Source organism: Rhododendron vialii, chromosome 9a (assembly GCF_030253575.1).
Source record: "Rhododendron vialii isolate Sample 1 chromosome 9a, ASM3025357v1".
In the NCBI taxonomy this organism is placed as follows: Eukaryota; Viridiplantae; Streptophyta; class Magnoliopsida; order Ericales; family Ericaceae; genus Rhododendron; species Rhododendron vialii.
Genome location: NC_080565.1, coordinates 6945278 through 6971139, shown reverse-complemented (window position 1 = coordinate 6971139; position 25862 = coordinate 6945278). Strand labels below are relative to the sequence as shown.

The window sequence follows — 25862 nt, the reverse complement described above, 5'->3', positions numbered from 1 at the left end:
GGTATGGTTACAGTATGGGTGATAGGAAGCTTGTCGGGTTTCCGGTAGGTTTGATTTTGGTTGTAATGTTTCGGGTTCAATTTTGGTTATAAATTTGTAGGTTTGATTTGGGTTCAACGAAAAATCGGATTGAATCAACCCATTGCTATCCCTATTAGTTTTGACCGATGTACTTAAACTTTTCACTTTACATGATCATTTAGGGGCGTGTGTCTCCTTTTGTAAGAGGAGAATAATAATGCCAAAACTGTTTTTGTTTGTGCTAAAATTGTAATGCATAAAAATATTGTACCATGTGCAAGGTACAAGGCTTTATGCAAAGAGTTTTGGCACAAACAAAAACGATTTTGGCATTAGCACCCTACTCAAAATACAAAGATTGTAAGTACTACTAGCTATAACTCATGCCTGAAGGCACTTTGACAAAATTGGGCCGGAGGAGTATAAATCTAATAATTAAGACAATTTTGTAATACAGATTAATCGTATAATAACCTCTTCAAAATTTCAAATTGTCTTTTAAACATAGGCACACTGCTATAGAGCTGCTTTTGTGTATGAGGCCTGAAACTGTGAATCTGGACATCCATTTTCTTTCCCCGCCACTTTTATGGACCAAGTGTCCTGCATCCTCACACTTTCGTTTGTGTATACTGTATGTTGCAAGGGGCCAATGCTATTTGCAAAGTTGTCCCACCAAATGCTATTGCAGTATACCCGAATTGGATGATGGGAAGGGGCAGATGCTCCCAAATGGTCATTCGTTATCTTCAGAAAATTACCTCGCCATGTCAGGCTCTAAACAATCAGCATGCGAAAATCCACAAATGTTGCTCGGAGAATTCATACAATTTGAGATCCATCATCTCTCTTTTGGGCCCTTCTGGCTTTCAAGACTCCCCGCATGGCATGATCACATCTGTAGGACAAGTACTCAAACAAGGTGGTATGAGAGTCGATTTGTATGAATACATTAGAGCATCTCTAATGGTTTGAGCTATATTTTTCAAGCCGAAGTTAATTTTTGATTTGCTACAGTAACATTTTGTCAAAACTTGGGAAAGTTGCTTTAATGGCGGCAAAGCCATTTTTTACCTTAACCCATGACGCCGTTGATCACTTGAATCGGTTTATAGGGATTTGGACCAAAAAGGTAGCAACATACAACTGCTAATTTGGCAATAAATGGCTCTTCTTTTTGGTACTACAGAAATAAGGCAATAAATGGCTTTTCCATTTCTAGTGTCAAATTTGGCAAGATAAATGACAAAATTAGCTTTGGCTTGAGAAATGGCTTACCATTGGGAGATGCTCTTACAAAGAAATCAACAGCTATAACAAGAATGAATTACCTCCAAGGTAGATGGTCAAGGAACATGGATGGTGAAACAATGATATCCTTGAAGGATTCTCTGTCAGCAATAAACGCTTTATATTTCGAAGACTCTTCGTGGGTGGTTCTCCACCATTTTGATAGAGGCATTTGAAAGCTGTTTTTCTGTGGTTGTATATGTATAACAAGGCCTGGTAAAAACACCTCAGGCACATCCCGTGCTGGTCCACTCACAGATGATGGCACCACATCCATGAACTCAGAAACAGGATCACCAGGTGGTAAGCTTACGTTGACAGGAGATGGATCATAAAATGGATTGGTGAAATCATCTAGTGAATCACTATGGTTAGTTTCATCATAAGAAGTAACTATTGCGTCCACATCTGGCCAGACGGGAAACATTTGATCCTGTCCCCTGCTCGCTGCAGTCACAGGGAACATTACTTTAGCAGAAACACCTTCCTTGAGAATTAAAGTAGCGTTTGGTTTGTTGGAAAAATCATTTTTGGAAGGAATGGAATTGCCATGCACTTAAATTGGTGAACTATGATTCCATCTATACTGCAAGAGAATGACTATTCCATTCCAGCTCCAATCCGGTCATTTAAACATTGCCTAAATTTATGGGCAGGGTCTGATTCCCTCCATTCACAACAGAAGTGAAAATCAAGATCTATTACTAATCAAATTGCACACAAAGGGAATAGAACCAGATGTGAAGCCAGGAGGTTACTAGTTTCTGTTGTCATGGCACTTGAAGTCAGATGTGAAGCTTCAATCTTTCCCCCCACCTTATTTTTTTCATACTTGCTCAGAAAGAGAAATCTACGTGCAAGTTTTGAAGTTATTCTTGCATCTGTCGTTTCCTGTGACAATGCCGTAAGTGCAGCTGCACGAAGCCTCATGATTGAAGCAACTGAAAGGCGCGCTGAAAATTCCTTGTTGTATACTATGCTGCAGAAGTTCACCAGGCAAAACAGTTGCATAACCAGGGATTGGACAAATAAATACACTGAGGGTCAATTGTATTAAAAACAGAACGTGGTGTACCAAAGACATTAATACGAAGGCAGATAAATCTTGGATCTGCAACAATTACCTGGTAACAAATTCTGAACATGCATCTGCCACAATTGGATCCATGCATGGAAGGGGGCCATAGGCATACACATGCAAGTTTGGGTATCGCCCATATAACTGCCCACCAAAAACCAAAAAATAAGAACTGGTATTTCATGAGAGAACCAAGCATATTGAGGTAGATTGTCACATTGTTCGAGAAAAGATTGATGATGGTGCATTGACTATTCTCTTTGTGTCTACAGGAGCTTAGTTGGCTAAGCTCTTCACCAAATCGCTATTTAACCACGTTTAGAGTTGTTATGTAACAATTTAGGACTTTGTGATATCTATTCTCTAGCTTGAGGGGGAGTATTAAAATATAGTCAGTATTGTCTTTGTCCCACATTGGTTATTCAAGTCTTGTAATGAGGTATCGAGTAATATAAATAATAGACATTCTGTGTTAGGCAGAGACAGAACCATTGGTGGGCTATGGGGGCCAAGGCCCCAGCGTATTTTCTGTTTTTTCAATTTTAATACTTCAAGTTCACAAGACCAATCAGCATTAATTTCAAGAATGGAGCTTAATCATTTTGAGCATATAATGTTACTCGGCATCCGGAATTCAAACAATTGGGAAATATTCCCAGGTTATGTCAATGGTTGATTGAGAATAGAAGATCAACAACCTACTTACTTGTCTATGGTGGTGCTTACTCTTAATACTTCAGCCCCCCGTTTATGAAATTCTAGTTTCGTCCTTGGAGTTAGGGTTAATTAATACCCTATACACTTTTTACTCTCCCAAATAACAGAGTCAACTAACTCGGTATTGGAACAGACTAAAAAGGATGAAGCCTATATTAGGGTTAGGGTTAACCATGCTCTGATACCATGAAGCTTAGAGAGGAGGAAAAAAAAAGTTTATTGGGTATTAATTAACCCTATCACACATAAGACACACACGTATTGAGAGAAAACAAAATGATGATGACAAAGACTAAAACTACTTCCTACTCACTAACACGCAACATAATAACTACTTTGTGCTTTTGATGTTATCTGTTGGAGTTTGTCCTATGTCGGTTAATTATTTCCTCCAAAACTAGTATAAGAGCCTGAATGGCCTCTCCACTCATGGCCAATTGGTTATGAGTTAGATGCTTATGATATCAGAGCTAGGGTTTCGGAGAATTTGTTCTCCCTTGTTTGGGCCATAAGTGTACCGTTGTTTGTTGTGATCCATGTGTTATGAATAATTTATTTACCTCTCCACTTGCAAATTGGGGGTCACACGTGCGCGAGAGTGTTGGAGTTTGTCCCACATCGGTTAATTATCTCCTCCAAAATTAATATATGAGCTTGGGCAGCCTCTCCACTCATGGCCAATTGTTATTGAGTTGAATGTTTTAACATTATCAAATTCTTATTTCTACATCTGCCTCTATAAATGATAGGACCAGCATAAAACGACAGATAAAAAGTTTTGACAAGTTTATATCACATAATTAAAAAAAGGTTTTATCTGAACCATATCTACTAGGACGTCCAATACTTCAGCCATAAGTAAAAATAAAATTCGAAAGAAGCAAAAAGCAAGAAGCAAGAAGGTGAATAAAAATAGCTTTACTGGATAGAATAGAAGTGTTAGAACCTTACCCTAAGTCCCAACATTGCGGCAATAGCTCCACCAAGAGAATGCCCCACTATGCGAACACTATACCCATTACACTCGCATCCAGCTCCAAGCAACGAGGAAAGGAATCCTCTTGACCCAGAGGAAATATCTGCATATCCTTTCACATCAAGAATCATTGTACTGGGGAAATTAGCTAAAAAGGATGGCATATGTACGAAAAGTCTCCAGACTTAAAAGTTTGAGCAAGAATCAAATCATGCAGAGATCAAAATATCGGAAAAGGGCTAGTTGTTCAAGATTTTTTGGCATTTTTGAGTCACCACTAAAGTAGGACCAAACACTTTGTTAGGTGGGCCCAAGTAGGTTTAGATCCTCTTAAGTTAGGGGTTTAAACCATGGAAAGAAAGAACAAAAAACATTAAGAGATGAATGAGATATTGTCTCAAAACGTGGAAATGGTTGAGAAGGTGAAGAACCACCTCCATCCCATAGTAGTTAAAAAAGTAAACTCGGTGGATATATAGGTTCCAAGTTCGCTTAAGGGTTTGGGCCCTTGAAGGTACCAAAGTTTTGAGATGGAAGACAAATGTGGGGTGGTTTTAGGACACTTCGAGTATTGCTACCTACAATAGGATTCGTGGTGGCTTTGAGTAGGGAAATGAGAATAGTACTTATGGTGTAAGTGCGCAAAGAAAAATTAAGGAAAAAATGAGAAAAAGATAGATACTTCACCCTTGCAAGAGCAAGGCGATTTCTGCAAGGACCAGAGCCTCATTAACTCAAATTCACTAATCAACTCTCTTCTTAGACGGTAAGATTACATCCAAATTTGTGTGCCATGCAGAAGGCTATTCTACTTTCTAGTAGTCTAGATAGAATGAACCTAATGTGTTTCAATAAATCTGATAAATTAATAATTCACGAATATTGAATACAACTTGTGTATGAACCTAATGCCCATATGACAATAAGTACATGCACATTGGTCAACTTGCAACAATGTTTGCATTAGGACTAGAATTGTGATGCAAAATGATTAAAAAATATAAACAAAAAGGGCCCTAGGCTTCCCAGTGCCTGTGGACCAAGGTTGTCAAATCGTGAATCGAAATGGTCCTTTTTTTGAATTGTGAATCAAATCGAGTTGTGAATTGCTCTAATTGTTATCTCTAAAATACGTGGGAAAGTATATTAATGAATTTGGGTGACAAGAACATATACGATACCTAAAAATTTTAGACGTAAATCACATATATAAAACTTGTTTTAAACGATGAATTGATAATCATGCGAAGCAACAGCTAAGCTACTTCTATTGGCAACCTACAAAGGATGAGGATCCATAAATCCTACTTACGGTCCTCTTCGTGGAAAATAGTTTAAAGTATAAAACAAGCCCTTTGAAGGTCTTCAGGGTGGTTATATACCATTTTGTCTCTGTCATTTCACTTTCTAATTAAGTTTCCCCTTTCTTATTACCTATAAGACTCAATATGAAAGAAATATATTTTTGAGTCTAAATAAGGAGAAACATAGACAATAGATGGCATGTAACACTACTAAAGACCTTACATAATCATTTGAAGAACCCTTCTTCAAAAACAAAAGGGCAAAAAAAGAGTCAAAATTGAATTTAGCAAATCCAAAGTAAACCGAATGATTCATTGATTGGGTTCACCGATTCACCAATTCACATACGATCATAGCTATTTCCGATTCATGCAACCTATTCACTTTTGAGACAATTGGCAACTACCAATCTTCTAGGTGGTTCCCTACAATTTCCAAGATTTGGCGGTTCGTTGCAATTTCCAAGATTTGGCATGTTGTATAGACAACCATGCACATGATTTGGAGCATATAGAAAACTATCGCTCAGTGTCCTCCAATTATACCTTTTTCCCCATTGATTTTATTATTCCCGACAAATTCAATGCTATGAAATTGAACTACCATGTTTTTTCTTCAGATCTCAAAAGAAGAAGAAGAAGCAACATCAACTTGAAGGTTTTCATACGAAGACATGGTTGCAAATTTTAAAAAACACAAGGATTGATATACTTCAACATTTCAAAACGCGAGGTTGGGTTTTCTCCAATCGACTAGGGCAGAATTATTTGGCCCCAAAGTTGTTCAAAGGAGAGTAAATTACAAGATGCAAGGAATGATGAAGGTGTGCTCGCATTCAAGACTAGGTCCCATACGGGCCCTGCATAATCTAATTTAGACTCATTCTATTAAATGCTAATGTCTTGGCTAAGCTTTTGTTAAAGTCTTTAATTTTTCTAGTAGTCAGGGGCGTCGGAAATTGTCCAACATCAGTTAATTATCTCCTCCAAAACTAGTATATGAGCCTGAGCAGCCTCTCCACTCATTGCCAATTGGTTTTGGGTTAGATGCTTTAACCAAGGGCATTTTGTAGTTTTAGCAATTGCTGAAACCGTTGGTAGGAATATTTCAGAACGTTATTCTTTCTCAATGAATTATTTGGAATTAGATAGGTTTTTAGAAGTCTAAGCTTTCATAGTTTTCTTTTTGTCAAGGAATCCTAGTCTAGTTGGTATAGGAAGTCTCCAACTCTATATAATCCATGTCATGCTTCTAAAGAAATAGAGTTGAACATTAAGAGAATTTGAGAGCCTTTTGTTAAGGAATCCTAGTCTAGTTGAGTTAGGAAGTCTCCAACTCTATATAAACTGCAGGTGGCAATTCCAACCTCAACCCTATTACCCTCCCAAATCCGCCCGTCAACAACCCGACCCGACCCGTTTATTTAGTTTGTTGTAATTGCGTCACAGTGTAAACCCATTTATTTATGGGTTCTAAATGGGTTAATAAATGTTCAAACTATGGGTTACCAAAATCACGATCCTTAAACGCACAAAATTCAATTGAATTTCAAGCAAATACCCGGATTTCTCACTTCGCCAAACACTTCAAGTTTTGATTTGACATATGTTTGTATTTTGTTAGAGAGAGAGAGAGAGTGAGTTAACCATTACTTACAGACGTAATCATCGATCCTAAGCAGTGATCTCATTTTTCAAACTCATTTTGATCATGATTCTGCTTCAATCAGGTGGAGAGTGTTAGATTTCTGTATTCAATATCTTGATTTTGTTTGAGGTCGAAGAGAGAGAGAGAATAGGAAATGTTTAAGCTTCACGGAAAACGGTGAGCAAATGGACTGGTTCCACTTCTTTCTTTTCTTTTTAAGATTGAATTTGACTTCAATCCTAACAAGATCAGAGAGAGAAAGAGAGAGAAGAAGAAGGCACTTGTTCCTTAGATTTTCTGCTTCTTTAAGAGTCGTGGCAATATTGTCGTGAGAAATGAGAACAGAATCATATGTTTGATGTGCGGGTTCATGGGTTTGATTGGACTTGTACCAAACCGCCCATATCCAACCCATTCACTATTGACCCGTATTTAACCCACACATCTAACCCGTGACCCGTATCAACCCGCCTGAACTCAACCCAACCCACCCATTTGCCACCTCTAGTTATTATTATAAACCATGTAATGCTTCCAAAGAAATAAAGTATTGAGAGAATTTCGTTTAGGAAGTCTCTTAAGTAGATTTGTGTGATGCAGTTAGATCCTAGGTGTGATGCCTAAGGCTTCTAGCAGTTATTCCTAGACCAATTTTTTCTTCTCTCTTTGCTTATTTTCTGCATGCTATCAGCCAGTATTACTGTTCACCAGATACTATTCATAGCCCTAAAAACATAAAAGTGTCCTTGAAAGTCGTCTCATCATATCTCCAGAACCCCACTTCTTTGTTTCCCTTACAAATTCTGAATTTCTCGTATTGTCATACATCAGTGTCATGCAAAAGTTTCAACGTCTTACCATCATCTCCAGTGTTTCCTTCAATCTGCATAAAAAGATTCCGTGCAGCCTCAACTATACCTGAATGTCCATAGTGTGGCATAGAAGAAATTACTCTTTGCCTTACATCAGGGTGAATATGATTGCAACTGAGAAGGAAAAATAAAACTCGTCAACTTCAAAAATATTATGGATGAACAAAAAGCATAAAAGTAACATGAGAAACAGCAGCTACCACTGCAAGGTTGTCAATTACTTATGTCATAGTTGCAGCCTAGCAAGTACTAATTGCATGATTAATTTTCATACCAAATATAAAAGCAGAACGGCATCTAGCCTTCTATAATTCATCGAACCATTTTACCTACACAAAACTGTGAATACTTCAACAACTTAGCTGCCACGAACAGCTACAAATTTTTTATACCACCTTCAAACAACTTGAATCATATTGTACAAGATGCTGTAGTAGAAACACAAGGCAATAATCATAAGAACCCTTACACATATATGCAGAAACAAGATGACAGAATCCATGTAGAACAGAAACACCACACATGCAGAAGAACATATGCAAAAACACTCGCTACATGTTCCCCGCACATGCAGATAGATAGATAGAGAGAGAGAGAGAGAGAGAGAGAGAGAGAGAGAGAGAGACTTGCTTTATCAACCCATCCAAGTCTTCAATAGAGAGGGTGCACTCTCTACATAACCCGTCAGTTATGAGGTCTTCAGGAGTCTCAGTTCCGCGCACGGCAATTACAACAGATTTTAGTTGATGAAGAACTACAATAAAGTATGCAGCTTCACACTTCCCCTGAAATAGGAAGACAATAAACAAACAAAAGCCTAAGGACATAATGAGATCAAAGAACACAAACATACAATCAAGAAGAAACTAGCAAGGAGCATGGAAAGTAGAGAATGTGATGCGGAATGCAGACCTTCAATATTCAAGCATATGCACAATAACTTTTATTTTTTGGATTTAGAATAAGGTAATTTCATGCATAATTTTTCAAATTCTCTTTGTGCACCAATGTAAAAATCTAAACTGGTTCTTCAAATAAGTTCAAGAAATTGAAAACTTGCACATGAAAGTAATATATATTTTGATCCGGGAAATGGCATGACTTCCGTAATGGACCAAAATTATAGGACGAAGGGAGTACCAGTTAATGCCTATTAGTTACTGACATACAAGGAATGACCTGAATACCGGAGGCAGCCACCTATGGTCTTGCCAACCTGGTATGGCTCTAACTGTGAACCCACCAGACCTGAGTCCCAGGGCAGGAGAAAGTCATCTTAAGGGCCCGAGTCTGATCCCTACATGGGAGGAGATCCGCTCTCGACCCAGATCCCCCATGTAGCCAGGAACCATTGTAGAATACACATGCTTTCATATAAGGCTCTCCTAGATTCTCGTGTGGATAATGGACATGCATCAAGAGGGGACCACGTCACGTGACCTATTGGTAGAAAAGGATAAGACGTATTGCTGGATAGATTTCTTCTTCTTGTTGTTTGATACTTAGTTGGGGTGGCTATTTAAGTACCTTTGTCGTAACTCGTAAGCATGTGGAAAAGATACTCTTGTTGTGTTGCTTTGGATGGTTTGTGGCACATACTTTTTTCCCGTCCTACGTGGCCCTCGGTACATGGTAGTTGTTAACAACATCGACTAGAGAAAGAACAATTTCCATGCATTGAGGGCCACACAGGCCAGAAAAAACTTTGTGCCACAAATCATCCAATCATCAAACTAGATTAATTTTCACATGCTAACGACAAGGGGACTTAAAACAGCCACCCCATCTAAGATCACAAAACAAAAATTGTTTAAGACTTACCACCAGTTAAAATTTCATACTTGCAAGTCGTAATACTACCCCTACAACATCAGGCCTCAGGAGACTGATCTACCCTTTCTTCTCAGGAAGGTGTGGATTCTCCTCATCACCAGAGTCTATGTTGTTCTGTTGGTCAGTGTTCTGGGTAGACTCTTTACTAAAGAGTAGTCTTTACCATCGCACTCAACTTGAACCGGCTCAGAGATGCAGAAGAACCTTATATCTAAAAAATCGAAGCCATTGGTATCAATATGTTTCGAAATTTCATCCAGCTTTACATGAGCCCCTACCATGCGACACTGAAACACGAACCTTATTCGAATTTCACAACGACCCATATTTGACCACTTTGAAGCACCGACACAACTAAGGGGTTTCCGTATCCGTGCCAAACATGCCAGTTACACCAACATGCCAAGAATTCGTGGGGATACATATCATACACACCAAGTGGCGTGTTCAAACCAAACTGAGCCTTGTGTCCCAATCAATTGGGGTCGGCTACGTGAATTATATTTTTCCATTGAGCTCTGCCCAGGCTACATGTTCACTTAGATTTAAAAGGCCCAAATCCTTTCGTATCATGTCGTCTGTCCAATTGTTTATTATAAACTTGAACAGCAGATATGTTTGGAACACGTATGGGCACACTGTGTGGTGTCTCTTCATGATGTAAAGAACATATCCCAAGGGTAAAATTTATAACAAACTTGTCACTTGTGACTCGTTTTATTTTCGTTAAAATATCTTAATCATGTAGAAGCAGTGTTAGTTTTAGCACTAAGTTAGTGGTGATTTTTCATAGCCTAGGTAGTTGCGGATGCAATATTAGTATTCATTACAATTAAAAAAGAAACACTAAAAGAATATGTACTTGTTTTTCTGTATCCACCTTTTTCCCTGTCCCCATTAACTTAATTATCCTATCATTTGCCTGTATCTATGTTCATGTTCATGCTTCTTAGGTTGGCCATCACAACGTTGTCCAAAATTTAAACCTAGCATATCTGCCTGAACACTTACCAATGAGAGCTTTCCTGAAAAGAGTGGGCACCCTTCTGGATCAAAGAGCAGATTGCCTTCCAATCCACTAAAGGGTACTCAAACTCTTCACAAGGAAAATCCACATAGGGATCAACCTGAAGAAGACCATACGAATATGGAATCATCAGCATATCAACAAGTCTGACCCGCCAAGGCATACTCATGAACCCCAACTCTTGAGCTTGCTGGACTGTCCCTGACTCCCTAATGACCAGGCTAAGAAAATGGCAGGGCCCTATTCAAAGGAGCATTATTACCAGCAAAGCCTTTGAAGAGATCATCACACCCACCAATTAGCTGGCCCACTTTCTGCGATCCACTTTCTTTTTGCCTTGCCGCCAAAATTCCTATGACCCAAATCTGTTCAAGCCCATCTAAATTGAATGCGAGATGACCAAGCTCATCACGAACCTGTGACATGGCCCTTTCATCTCCAGTCCTTCCAGCCTCACACCAATTGTCCTCCACTCAAAATCGGCAATTGGATGGTGATGCAAGTTGTTTCCACATGTCAAGTTGGATCGAAACCACATGATTCCAACCCTTCACGTACAGAAACCACCACCACCTCCATGCTCAGCAAGTTCTTTTTCCTATAAACCTTCGTTATCTGATTGTCGTGGGCCAAACCCAGAAGTCAGTTGGGATATTATTCCAGTATCATGTTCTGCACACGTGGGTCCGGCCACGGGTCTGTCTGTCGTCATCAGTGAGATCACTAACCAAAGGGGTTATGCGGGACATCAGGCACCCGTGCTGGGCGACGAGATACTTGGAGAGCAAGTACCAACCATTTCTTGATCTCATATCGGTTGTACTCTTTTCTCTTCTCCTCCAAGTATTAACTTAGGCATCGGAATGCCTTCCGGCTGACTGCAGCCAGGAGGCACTAACATTCACAAATGTCCTATAACAAATTTCCCTATGTGCCGAAAGAATAATTGGATGCTTTGATCATTTACACGTAACACAGTAACACCTTATTCCAGGGTTAGATAATCTTAAACCACAAATTTACAAGGGAAATACTTCCCCAATAGAAGAGTAAACCATAGGCTGGAATCTTGAACTTTTTGAAAAACATTCATGTAATAATCAACGTTCTAAAAGTCGCTCGGTGCTAGTCGGGCGGTCAGCCACCTTCGAGCGATTAATCGGTGCGTATTAATTAGTAATCGGCAATTAATCGTTAATCGGACCTAATCGGATAGGCCCCGCCAGCTATTAATCGGTGATTAATAGCCGATTAATTCCTTGTTTTAGAACACTGGTAATAATAGCTTAAACAGTGGACAATAAGACAAGATGAATTTACTGCCACTACTTTTGGACTTAAGGTCTACACGCAACATTTTCTGCAATCAACTTACCCTGAGCTAATTGCATAATGAAAGCAAAAGACCATGACTCTACTAACCTGATTAACGCGCCCTTGTCGAAGTGCTTCTGGAGGTAAATTGACATAATTAAGAAAAGCTGCTGCATGACCTCTCCACCAGTTATCACCCAGAAGAATCGGGCACCTAGAGAAGGGTAATTTTAAGTACAAGATCTGCAGAAAAAGCTAGATGCAAATTTTCAAAGAAACTGAGGCCTCAATGCATTTGCACAGGCACACCAGCAATCAACTTTTTTCATTAGTTACATGTAACTAATATCCACAAGACAAGAAGAGAGAGAGAGAGAGAGAGAGAGAGAGAGAGAGAGAGAGAGAGAGAGAGAGAGAGAGAGGGAGAGGGAGAGGCTACAAAAGGAATGAGTGAGAGAAGAGGAATAGATGGGTAATCTGTGTGTAGAAATGATTTCACTATGGGAGAGTGATGGGAATAATACAAAATTGTTGGGAAACAAGGAGAGTAATTAGCACAATCAGTATTGGTATGGAGATGTTGATAGATACAGTACATGCATGGAGGCCCTGGAGGGTGTAAATGATTGATGGAACCGGCAGACTACAAGTGGAGGAGATAGTAAAGACTTGTTGTATAAGTCAAGTTTGTTATTTTGCTTAAAATGTTTCACCCATAAAATAATCTCTGCATTTTGTGTGCCATAAACGAGGGAAAATTGGGAAAACATTTTGGGGGAAAACATTCAGTCCAAACAAACAGAGCCTGTGCAGAATATATGAACACTTCGGTTACACATCTGACTATTCAAGAATGTTGATAGATGGACAACCTGTTATGAGTCCACGGAGTCAAAATCCCTTGCCTATAGAGCCACACGCAAGGAAATAGTACAGGATTTCTTCCTATATCAAGTAGCAGACCCTGAATCATGCACAGCTTCAATGAAAAATTGTACTGATCAAGTATACATGAAATACTTTAGGAGATGTGCCACAACAAGACCGTATATGCAGCTTCAGCAAACGGATGATAAGCAGTAGCCTCTTGAATTCGATCTTCAGGTGCCTCCAAACACCTTTCATACGACTTCGGGGATTCACCCCGGCTCTGAAATAAAGCTAGTCCTGAACAGAGATGATGTTTCATATCATACAAAGTACAATCTGGAAAATGAAACAAAAATGAAGATGTTTGATGTGTGGCAAGTATATATCTGACTTCGTCATTCTTTTACAAAGTACTTTTGGAAGCACTTGAGCATAACATAGAAAAGAAGGTATATAATCTGTTCAAAAGGATATTATTATTTTGATCAGCAGTTCAAAAGTATATTATTAGTGGCTTGTGATGGACACACTTGTTTAAAGAACCCGCACACTTGGTTTCATGGTAACTAAATATGGACGAAGTAGAAAGATCTTTAGTTCATCATTCTTGGATTAATTGCATTCGAAGATCATTAAAACTATATTCGGGTTTTGTAGGCCTCAATTGGGAACATTGTCAAGTTTTTGTTTCGAGTGAGCTCATGACCTGCTGAAGAGCCAGCTCTTACTTGACTGAACAGAAATATTTCCAGAAAAAAGCAATCTGTACTCAAAAGTCGGAACCAATGGAGCCAGCTCAAAGCTCAGTGTGCTAACAAAGTTTCAAGAATGTTTAGAGTCAGCTCAACCTGCAAAGACTGTGTTCATGAACTTCACAAAATATATGAAAAAGTATAGACCTTAAAAGGAAAGAGAACCAAAGAAGGATTGATGGCAGTATTACACGCTGAAGTATTGATCAAAAGATTCTGTTTCTTGAGGGAAGATATCAAGATTTGCTCAATGTAGTGTTGTAGAGTTATTTCTACTTCAAAGGAATTTATCCGTATTCTGTCTACGGCAGTCAAGAAACTGAGAATGTGCAGAAGTTTAAGAAAGGAAGCTGAATCGATGTTATCCAATCAGACCCTGAATAAAATACTGTACGACATGTCACACATTCGGGACATGTTGTCTATGATACTCTAGATTATAATTATAAGCTCATATAATAAACAAAGACATTTTAGACTCAATTAGGGATCAAAGCAAATAACTTGGTATAACGATAACATACAGAACCATTAAATGTTTTTCTGGTTTCTGAATGAAGGAAGCAAGGTAATGATCACAAAAACTGAATCAGGTCTCGAGGCATGCCCTTTGATGTCTTTCAGCTTTGATTTGGGGGCATGATTCAATGGCAAAACGTCCCTTGAGTTCCTCGGTTTTTGGAGGTATAGGAGGCCCTCTATTTCAAAGGTAAAACTTTTTGAGAGCAGCCACTTTGAACATACGTCACCAAAGGTTGGGTCTATCTCCAATCCTTCCCCGCCCATACCCACATCGATTGGGGATTACACGGGTACTGTGATTGATGTATGCGTTTTTTTTTTTTAAAGATTTGGAAATTTATAATTATGGATTTTGGGGAACAGAGGTCACCGAAGTCGAAGGGAAACCGGAGAGGTCAAATGGAGGTTCGGCGAAGCCAATTTGAGATCCTACAAACTCAAACGACTCTTGAGTATTGTAGATTAGTATCCAAAACACTTTCTTTTTTTTTTTTGACAAGATCTAAAACACTTCATACGAAGCAAATCAGAGTGTTCCAAGTGCAACTTAGCGTTGATTGTGGCCCAAATGTGGTCAGCAAGTGTTTGGGTGAATTTGCTGGTGGTCGGCAAATGTTGGGTGAGTGCACCGGTGGTCTGAGATGGTCTAGTGGGGGTCGATTGGGGTTCAAACCAAGATGATAGTACGGCAGTGAGTAATGACTATTGGTAAGCAAAACTTGTCAACTGAATACAAAGTCACAATTAGGTGACATAGAGAAACCCTAATAAACCTAGTTAATAGTACGACTAAACTATCTTATGGGAATAGCATAAATGACACTTGCACAAAAACACTGATGTATCTTTTATTTGGCAAATCTTTGGAAGTTAAAAAGGAACCAGTTAAACTGCCTTAAAACAATTTTAACAAAATGCTAAACACTACAGAAAGTTGGCCTCAATTTAGGAAATGGATGATGTGACCCCTTTGGTTACAAGCACGGTAGACAGCAAAGCTAAAACAGTACAAATTCCTTACATCTGATGCATCTCATGTTTTTTACAATTTCAATGATAATTTGTACTGCAGCCGATAAAAAAATGATGTGTGAATAATGGAATGCACTAAGCAAGAGGGGAGTGAAGCCAAAAACAGGAATACACAGAGTTCTTCGAATAGCAATAGCTTGATCACCTGGCAATTTGTACCTCAGCGCTCATAACATGCACACTTTTGGTAGACCAAACAGGGATTTAAAGAAACAAAACAAAATTAATATAGGAAATTGATATTCGCGCTCCACTTTTTACTGATGGCGCTCCACTTTGCTCATGAAGTTACCAGTAACTTCACGTTAACTTCACGTTAAAATTGGAGCGCCATCAGTAAAAAGTTGAGTGCGAAAATCACTTTTTTAATATAATAGCTAATAGTATAAGTAACTGCAGTTCCAGCAATAATCCAACATGCAAGTATTTGCCAAGAAACTAAATTTCCAAACTTTGTCAATGAATATTCTTAATTAGTATCAATGTGGTTCGTCTTGCTGGAAATTTACCCGATGCAAAATTTCAAAGTGACTAAGATACGGTATCACACAACAGATCCAACCAAAATAGCCTTGATCAATGGTGTAAGACTCCATCAACAGTTACGTGTAAGACAGTGGTACATTAAAATTAACTTCTGGATATCATGTATCAACTTGTGTGAAACAATATCAACACATGATTGAGAAAACCTGCCAATAGTTCAAAATGCCCGGTGCCAGCCGCACGATAAGTTACCAGATCACCCAATAATTGTGCCACTGAGTAAACTTCGTCTTCCTCCAAGACACTCCTGAATGATTCAGAAAGAGAAGTGAACAAAGATGATTAACACAAAAATATATTTGCTAGGACAACTAAATTTCACCAAAACCTACAAGTATTTGGAACGTCCAAGACAGCACATAGCTTCTCGAATTCCATGGTCGAATACCTCCATGTAATGAGTTTTCCATGCATTGTCTTCTCTTGCATAAAAGGACCTCCATCTTAGGACATCATATCCTGTAAAACATTGTGTTGTCGCCACAAAAATCACCATGATAATTAAAAGGACAAGTATATTTTGCTGCCACGTAGTACCCTCAGAAACATGCCCTGCAAAAAAAAAACGATATAACATGCAAATTTCCGCATTAGCAACCACAAAAACATATTATCAAAAAATATACGTGCGCACATCGAAGTCTGCCGCTGCCCGGCCGCCCAAGAACAAAAAGACGTCCATTTCTCGCAACATAGGAGGAAAAAAGTTGTATTTTTATGCATGCAGAGCAGTCAACGTATGGAATTTCCCAAACATGCAAGTATGGAATACGCGAAACAGGTTCAGCACTTACAACCCCATTGGTAATCACAAAGGAGAGTATAAATTTTATATGCAATGTACATGGAATCCCCAGATGAGTTGTTAAAGATTATAGCGACATATGGTGGTTGAAACCTCAGAATCACTATAAGAACACTTTGTCCGCTTAAATCAAGGATAGTCCTGATGGTGAAGGCAACTTGATATTGCAATGAAATCTCAAATTAGTGTAAATACCAAATTATTGCCTCTTGCTAAGATTTCACACATAAAGGAAGAAGGATACAACTAAGTACCCTGGTAGTGTGTGCACTGTGTAGCAACATAACGTGAGCACGGCTACAAGACGGCAGAGCAACTTTTTCCTCTAAATTTACCGTCTTGACTAAGGAATGAGAAGTGGAAAAAGTAGCTAGAAAAGAAATAAGGTAGAGAAAAAGAATGATACCCAAATCTATAACTCGATGTCAATTGCAAGAGCAAAGGTTTATCCCACTAACAATAAACTTAGTCTTATATGCTAACCACAATGTTCAAACTAGGGAAACGACATTAACCCGTAAGTGAAATTAAACATAACATCGAGTCCCAAAATCAGTTCCAAAAACAAAAATAAAAATAGGTGTCCCCACATATATGTGAGACTTACAACAGCTTGGGGTTCACTCACCACAACATGTCTTTTAATATGTATCTTGCGCTCTTCAAACCAAAAGTTGAGGTATCCTCATGAAACTGAATTGACGGTACCTTTGCTTATAGATGTAAGATTTTGAATACCAAGTATATAACGACACAGTTTATTCTTATGCATTCTCTTATGGGTGTTTAATCAGGCACACTATATGCCCTTCCAACGAGACAATTAGACTATTGTAGAATGGTGAGCCTTTGACAACCATGTAATCTTCCTTGGATCGCTATACATACAACAGTTATCATGTTTTAGCCAAAGGAATAAGTAACAAAATGCTAATGGCATTTACTGCTTAGTGATTCCAGTGAACTTTTATTGTGACAACCAAACCAAAGCAAATTAAAACTAAGGTAAAGCAGAACACTCTATGTTTAAGCAACTAAGCTTATTATTGTCAACAAGACTGAGTCAGGATAACCAATAAAGAGAATGAGGCCAACAATAATCTTGTTTGGAGAGAATAAAAGTTTTTAGAGTGTATATTAATTAACCCTAATAGATACATTATATTTACATAAGCGAGAGTGAGCAAGTATAGCGATGACAACACCTTGCTTACTTCTAACACTCACCCTCAAGTTGAACAATAAATATCACAAAGTCATAGCTTGTTGCACAATAGCTCTAATCAATGTTCTAAAAACTGGCCCGCTAAGCGAACCGGAAATAAGGTTCAACCACCGGGTCAATTAGGTTGAATCGTGACATCATAACCAAGCAATAAATATGATTTCACAGAAAAATAAAGAAACATAATATAATATTCCTACTGCTGTGTATTTAAATATTTTATGTGTTTATAAAATTCAATACACCGGTTTGGGCCAACCAACCCAATCCAGTTCGAGGTTCAACCACACGGCGAAGCCCTTGGTCCCACCCACAAAAGAAAAAGACGGCTAGCTCAAAGACAGCTAGCTCTCCTCTTGGGTTTTTTTAGTTTTTACAAAATAAAGCGATTTTGTGCATGAAACGGTTTTGGGTGGTTGAATGGACCAGAACATGGATCGGTTAACAGTTCAAGCGGTTGAACTGTTGGTCCGGCTTTAAAAACATTGACTCTAATGTGGCTTGACCAACAGTTTAGTAAACATGTGAGCTAACTCGGTATCTGGAGACACAAAGGGAGTGGCAATCACACCACTATCAAACTTTTCTCAAACTAGATGACAGTCAACTTCAATCTTCAATCTGCTTAGTCCTCTCATGAAAACTGGATCTGATGCAACGTATATCTGTGTTTCTCTAGGTTGTTAAAAGATCTTGCAACTGCTAGAAAGAACGGTGGTGTGTGTTTTGAATTACATAGTCAAACGGGAGGATGTTGACTTGGTGGTACCTCTCCTTATTCATTGCATGGTAACTTGGGAGCTGGACATCAGTTAGGTCTTGGTTTAGGCCTTAGGGTGGTCTAGGTTATCAAAGGCAGAGTTTTAGCACTTCCTTATTGTTGGAGAGGGACTTAAGCAGGAAACACAAAGAGATTTTGGGATATGATCCTGTAATTTGATGCGGCCAGGGGCGACACCTCTAAGGAGGATGTGGTGTCAGCTGAACCCACTAAAGTCAAAATAGGTACAGGACCTATATAGGTTTTAGCAGATAAACAAAGAAGTAGAAAGACAAATGTTAACACCGAAAAACTGACTATGAAACCTCTTTTGGTTGATTAGTAATTATATGAAAGCAAAGTGGCAAATATTAAGGTTGCCGCATGGAGAGCTTATAGACACACTCCTTAAACGACTAATTATACCACCTACATGCATTCCAAACCTTGTACATTGTGCATAAAATTTTGTATTTGATGAAAGGAGGGTGTGTAGTGAGAAACTTATTTGATGCATGAGCACTTTCTCAAATTTGCTGCAAGAGGGCTCACCTAATGTTACACGCGACAACACTTCTATTCAAAAATGAATTAGACTTTATTAAAATAACATACCTGACCTTGTATTTTTACTTTTTTTTGTTGCGACAAAGAATGATTCATCAAGAAAAATGCAAACTTACTAATGAAAAACAAAGAAAAATAACTAAATCCGATCAACTAAGTGTAAGTTATAAAAGTGTGTTGCATTCTATAAAACATGTATACAAATATTTATATATCTATAAAATGTGTACAATATATTCTGTAATTTGGAAAAAAATTATTGGCTTATCCCTCTTAACGACGGCATTCAAGTGAACAGTTATTAATTAGCATGAGGCATGTATCAAAATCCTCTTTTAATAGTTATTTGAGAAATGAAATTATCTATTGGAAGAAAATGACGTGGATTTTCAATAAATCATATAATTGCAGTTTTTGTTTGACACCACTGACTAATATTTCTCAAATCGCCACTCTATGTGGCTTGTTTCGCGGGAAAGAAATCGACATTGTTTTGATGGTTTAGAGCGTAATTTGCATAGACCTAAAAATTTTCTTATTAGTAGCTTGTTAGTGTCAACATGGGTGTGGGTGTGGGTGTGGGTGTGGGTGTGGAATAGGTACCGGCCATGGCATTTATCAAGGCCAAAGACGGCGTTTCACCCATTTATCTCTTGCAGGCTATATGGACTGTCATAGCACACATTGTTTTGTTTCTCTTTGTGACTTGAGCAGTTATGGCATGCATTGAGTCGTGTGGTGAACTACATTTTGGGTTGAGTCAAGGGAAGTCCAACAAGGCTCATGGGATGACAACTTACTAAAGAGTTTGGACTTTGGAGCCTTAATTGACTTATCCATGTTTTTTGTCCAGCAAAGTACATATAAAAAAAAGTTTGTGACCGACTTTTTACCTCATGTTTATTTGAAATAATATATCACTCAGCAATTATTTAGCATACCCTCTTAGGCTCTTAGCCGCATCTAAATTTGGATCTATATCTGCGCATCCTTCATTTCTAGGTTTGACATGTCTGACCGTTACATATAAACTCGCACCCAACACCCACACTCGAGTCCATGAAACATAGATAGCTTGTACAATTGCGAGGCGAAGGAATATAGTCCTTCCGTCAACAAACGTCATGATACCATATATACTTTAGATACATATGATAGTGTACATGGCCATTTTGCTTCAGGCCGATTTTCTTATAGGGGTGTCCCTTCATCACCACTAAACAAGAGGCATTCTCAGATCATGTCCAACTCCATCCTCCAAAAACAAAGTCCCACAGGGCAAACATTGCAGGAAGTGTTCAAGGAGTTCTCAGGATATGGACGTGCAAAATGACTCTCCAGTATGTCTACAAAAGACTCTCAGTAAACTGAAGTAACAAAAATAAATAGTACACGTACTTCAAGTCAATGAGAAAACAAAGGACCATCAAATTACCTAATACACAGTTACTTGATGCTCTGCCTAGATGCAGGTGTTTAGCCACAACGAAGACCAGGTATGTTGCTGCCACAAACTGCAGCACCATAATTAGCATTAAAAAGCGGGACCACAAGAGCCACCTCTTGTACTTGACCTGTTTCATCAAGAAATACAATCAAACTTGCATTCTATTATCTACTTGAAATAGGGCAACAGTGATCATGGCAATATAGTTATAAGTTCACATAGAGTGCATTCTGAAAACATACAACATGCCATATAATTTCCCATAAGAATAGTCTTTTATGTGTAGTCTATCAACCAAAAGTTTGTTCAACAGCCACCTCCATAACACATGAAAAAAACATAGGTGCATTTTGTTTATGCAAGTTTTTTATTTATTTTTTATTTATTTTTTAGATTTTTTTGCCTCTCCCCTCGTTGCCAATTGATTTTTTAGTTGAATCTGGGAGGTTCCAAAATCTGGGTTGCCTCCCCCCTCGTTTCCAATTGAATTTTTAGTTGAATCTGTACCACGTGTATAACACCATTAATATCCTTCTTAAGACCTGATAATCAATTCTAGCAAATGGACAGTTAGAAGATCTTAATTGTATTGAGGCTTAATCAACTTTTTAAACTATCAAGTGATGGCAATTTAAATTTCTTTATCTATTCAGTATGTTAAGATACCAGAGACGGCAAAGACCATAGCAAAATGAAGAGAAGAAAAGGGCAGGAAAAACAACATTCCATGCACGACAGGAACCTGTCTTTTTAGCCATATACCCTACCTTGACTGTCCAGGAAATCCATCTGTACCATGTACATAACCTATGCATCGTACTGATAACAAGGATAGGCACGTCAATGAAGCAGACACCTCTCCTTCTCTTCTTTGTACGTCTTCTACATTTGTTCCTTTGTTGTCATAATTCAACCACCCCAGCTTGGCACACACTACTGATCGCGAAAACTGAAGATAAAATTCTTTCATACGGTAAGACCAAGTTTACTTCTACATAGCCCTTCCTGTTTTTCTGTTTTCAAGTCTAATCTGATCCTCTTTTTTGTCAATTGTGTTGTCTGCTATATAGGCTGTTAGTCTGATTCAAGATCAATGTCTGCCATTACAAATGGCATTTATAACACCATCTTGGGGCAAACCTAATAACTATATGATTGTCTGACACCAGAACGTGACCTAGACGAAGTTTCTGTGCTTTACAGCCGGCAGGATTTGATTAAGCAAAATGCATAAGCTTCCTCAATGGGTTATCACGAATCCCTATACTGAGTCCTGAATTCTGTCAATAATTTATTTGCACTACATAAATAACGTTCTTACCCAATTCACCAAGCTTAATAATCAAAATAGAAGATCATTGAATGAAAGTGACAAACACCAAATATGTGTCTCTTCGTTATTTCAGAATTAAGAGCGCGCATAATAACCATGTGGTGTTAATTAGATTATACAGTCAGAAATGCAATAGTACTATTGTGTAGGTGAGTGCGCGGGGGCAGGGGGGATTAAGAGCTAATTCGAATTGAAGGTTGATATGAAATCGCTCTATTATCCAGATTGTAACCATTTCATCCAACTGAATTTACAGGCAAAAGATTTATCCTCTCTCTATGGGATTAAATCCCCAGTTACTGTGAAGTAAAAAAACACTGAGATTATGGAAGTAAATATTCTTGCATTTATTGCTACTACATTGTTCATTCTAATTGCTACTGCTTTTCTACTTATCCTTTACCTAAAAAGCAAAATGATTAACAAATCATATCAGATCAAATAAATTTGAATGAAACGCGAACACTAAACCAGAATATACATGAGTCGGCAAATATGATATAGTTCCAAACTAGGCTGCAAACCAGCCGAGCCCACCAAGTCCACGATGAATTTTTTTCAAGAAAACTTACCCCGACTTAAAAATAAAGTTTGAACTATATTTTGTTTATCACAAGGGAAACCACGGAATTAAGGGTGATAAACAAGCCGAAAGAACCGAGCAATTAATTGTTCAACATGTTCAACCTGTAACTTGTTTATGAAACAAGCCAATCTTGAACAAGCTTTAATCAAGCCGAATATAAGCCAATTTTGAGTAGCTTGAATTTATTATACCTCATAAGCCAAAGCCAAACAAGTTGAGTAGTAGTTTTTTTTTTTTTTTTTTGATAAGTAAATAAATATATTAGAAAGAAGGCATTAAGGGAATGCCGCCCGTATACAAAAAGATGCCACAAGACAAAAAGACCCTATAAACTTCCATGCGAAAGGAAAAGCTCAAACCAATCTAAGAATTGGTCAAGAGATAGATTACAATCTCTCTTGTCCCAACTATACAAGCTATTCACCAAAAAACTTTTGTTACTAAGCAACGATTTTTCAACCCCTTCAAAGCATCTAGAATTTCTTTCCCGCCATATGATCCACATCAAACAAAGAGGGATCAAACTCCAAACCCGCTTCCTCTTCTTTCCCACTTTAGCAACTTTCCCACTTGAGCAGTAGTTTGTTTTAGCTTAGTTTGAAAGCTTAATGAGCTTCTAAAAACAATGTCCAAATTCAATTTGTTTATGAAACCAACTGATCTTAACGAGCTTTTAACAAACGGACACGAGCTCAAACTCGAGTAGCTTGGTTCGTTTATCATAACTGCACTGAATAGGAACTTCTAAAAAAATGCTCAAATTTAATTTGTTATGTAACCAACCCATCTTGAACAAGATTTTAACGAACTGACACGAGCTCAAGCTTGAGTAGTTTAGTTCGTTTATCATAACTACACAGAATACGAACTTCTAAAAAAAATGTTCAAACTTAATTTGTTCGTGTAACCAACCGATCTCGAACGAGCTTTTAACGAACGGACACGAGCTCAAGCTCGAGTAGGTTGGTTCGTTTATCATAACTACACAGAATAGAACTTCTAAAAAAAAGTTCAAATTTTGTTTGTTTACTTAACCAACCAATCTCGAACAAGCTTTTAACAAACAGACACAAGCTCAAGCTCGAATAGCTTGGTTTGTTTATCATAATTACACAGAATAGGAGCTACTAAAAACAAATTTCAAACTTAATTTGTTTCTGTAACAAACCGATCTTGAATGAGCTTTTAACGAACGAACAAGAGCTCAAGCTCTCGAGTAGGCCGGCTCGTTTATCATAACTACGCAGAATACGAGCAATACGAAGAAAACGGGTACCTACCCGTCTCTCGCGGCGTATAACTGCGTCGAAGACCGCGCTCTGGGTCGGAGATTTGAGAATCATCGTGGCCGTTGATTGCTGCACAATGCCCGTACGGATCATGACGAGGATTCTCATACAGGAACCCACCAAAACGGCACCAAATGGTAGCATATCTTTGTCGTCCCCGCGGCAATCTGGGTAGACAACTCCGATCAAAATCGCGGCCAGGACGAAGACGACGGCGTTCGAGACCCCCATGATCAGGCTGCACCACCTCAGGTTCTTGAACGTTGAGACCACCCACATTGCCATAATTTGATGGGTCCCTTTTTCTCGAACTAGGAAGAATTGATTTGGAGGGTCATTATTAGGTTAAGAGGAAAATTACAAGGACGATTATTACTCGCCTGGAAAATGGCTGTGGTGGCTGTTCTTGCAACAGGGTCGTATTTCTAGATCTTGTTTTTGTTTTATCAAAGCTATTTTTAGCTTTAACCCAATCTCAACCGGGTCTGATTTCCTCTGGCCAAAAAAATCGAGTCCGGCTCCTCTCCAATCCTCCTAAAATTGGAGGATCCTTCAATCTAGATCCAACGGTTAGGATTTAACGTTACACCCATCTCATTAAAAAGCCAAAGGATTGAGCACATATAATTACATTCCTCCTCTCTCCTTTCCAAAGCGGCCCATCAGACAGTCTCAAACTAGATATTTGTCACCGGATTCTTTTACCGCCGGTGAACTCAATCACTTAGCAAATTAGAGTTGGATTAGGGATGAGTTAGGTTTTGGAGAGGAAACGAGGCAGAGAAGGGGAAGGAGATGAAGAAGACAATAAACCTCTCCACCTGTATCTCAGAATTTTAAGCTATGTTCATAGCAAATTTGATAGGTCTAATGGTGGGTTTGGGTTTTTGATATTAGTCTAGGTCTGTGGAGGTGGAAGAATTAGATGGGAACGGGACAGACGTGGCTATGGATTAAAGAGGGGTTAGAGGCAGCATTAATGGCGATGGCTGAGGGAAGAAAGAGGCGAGATTGGCAATTTGGCAGGGGTCGGTTGTTGTGGTGGTAGATGGAAGAAGAGGAGGAAAGTTATTAGGTGCTTTTCGTATCAAGGGGAGTCCTTTATTCTTGAACATTGGATGTAATAGTCTCCACGTGTCGCATTATTAATAGGATTGGAGGATCCTTCAATTTTAGGAGAATTGGAGAGGAGCCGGATTCAAAAAAATCTATGTGTCTATGCGTTAGAGAGATTTTTTTGCCGTCGGATTATGTAATTTTTTTTATATTTTAAATTTAAAGGTCAAAAAATTTATTAGTACAAATATTTTCGACATAAAAGATTCTGCCTCGTTCCAACCATAATGGATATCAAATTTTCCTCAATATTATATGAACCGGCACACGAGGATAAAAGAAAAAGTATATAAGCCGGCAACACAAAATTAAATCAATGGATATTGAATTCCTCTCAATAGTATATCGGCCGGCAACACAATTTTACTGAGTCAATTGCTCCGGTTAGATGTTAGGCTTTATTTGGAACTTCTGAAAAGGAAGAAAGAGAAAAAAATTTAAAAAAATTCCCCTCATCCTGGTTGGTTCTTAAAAAGAGAAGAAAAAATTTCGAAAGTAACAACTAATTTAATGTATCTGTTATCATTTTTCTAGTATTATACAAAAGTAAATCTATACTGTAATTTGACCAACATGATACTGTAATAGGGCCGAAACAATACCCTTTAAAAGATAAGGGGTGTAACTGTAATTTCAGTGCTATTTTTTCAAAAATTCCAACCGTTATGAACAGTGAATTTACAAGAAACGGGTTCGCGCGATTTTTGTAAAAATCGACGCACGGGTTCAATACTTTTCACTTCTAAACATATTAGTCATTAACATACTTAGGGAGAAGTAGGAGAGGGATTAATCTACCTCGAATTCGGCTGGGTGAGACGGTGGGTCTCGGATGAAAAGTGGTTCGCCGGAGGGGATGACGGCGTTGGGGGTCCTCGGCTGTCTTCGGGCGATTGGGTTTGGGAGTTGGTCTGGAGATGTTCGAAGAAGGT

The 25862-nt window shown here is 38.4% G+C and overlaps 1 protein-coding gene and 1 non-coding gene across 5 annotated transcripts; one reads left to right on the top strand and one right to left on the bottom strand.

Moving 5' to 3' along the window:
- Positions 1-428: 428 nt before the first annotated feature.
- On the bottom strand, positions 429-25008 carry LOC131301516 (uncharacterized). 4 transcript variants are annotated; one of them, XM_058327866.1, is made up of 14 exons: positions 23806-25008; positions 20595-20733; positions 16135-16354; positions 15949-16049; positions 13126-13247; positions 12953-13044; positions 12189-12294; positions 8537-8691; positions 7893-8020; positions 4058-4194; positions 2436-2533; positions 2070-2290; positions 1353-1758; positions 429-919 (listed from the first exon to the last, which is right to left on the bottom strand). In XM_058327866.1, exons 1-14 carry the CDS (start codon positions 24097-24099, stop codon positions 844-846), a joined length of 2295 nt encoding a protein of 764 aa, XP_058183849.1. In that variant the 5' UTR covers positions 24100-25008; the 3' UTR covers positions 429-843. The 4 variants fall into 4 exon arrangements, with proteins under 4 accessions (XP_058183849.1, XP_058183850.1, XP_058183851.1 ...); XM_058327867.1 differs by having other exon boundaries at positions 4058-4185; XM_058327868.1 differs by lacking the exon at positions 429-919 and having other exon boundaries at positions 1561-1758; positions 2047-2290.
- On the top strand, positions 14255-14360 carry LOC131302177 (small nucleolar RNA snoR100). The gene has a single exon (XR_009191648.1). It is a non-coding gene; the product is annotated as a small nucleolar RNA snoR100 (small nucleolar RNA).
- Positions 25009-25862: the final 854 nt, after the last annotated feature.

What these genes read in the sequence shown, in the direction of transcription:
- LOC131301516 (XM_058327866.1), bottom strand. Translation starts at nt 24,099, where the DNA reads ATGGCAATGTGGGTGGTCTCAACGTTCAAGAACCTGAGGTGGTGCAGC. An exon ending in ATCAAGTAACTGTGTATTAG is followed by an intron (nt 16,355 to 20,594) that starts GTAATTTGATGG and finishes TTTTTTTTGCAG; the next exon opens with GGCATGTTTCTGAGGGTACT. An exon ending in TGCCATGACAACAGAAACTA is followed by an intron (nt 1,759 to 2,069) that starts GTAACCTCCTGG and finishes CTGTGACTGCAG; the next exon opens with CGAGCAGGGGACAGGATCAA.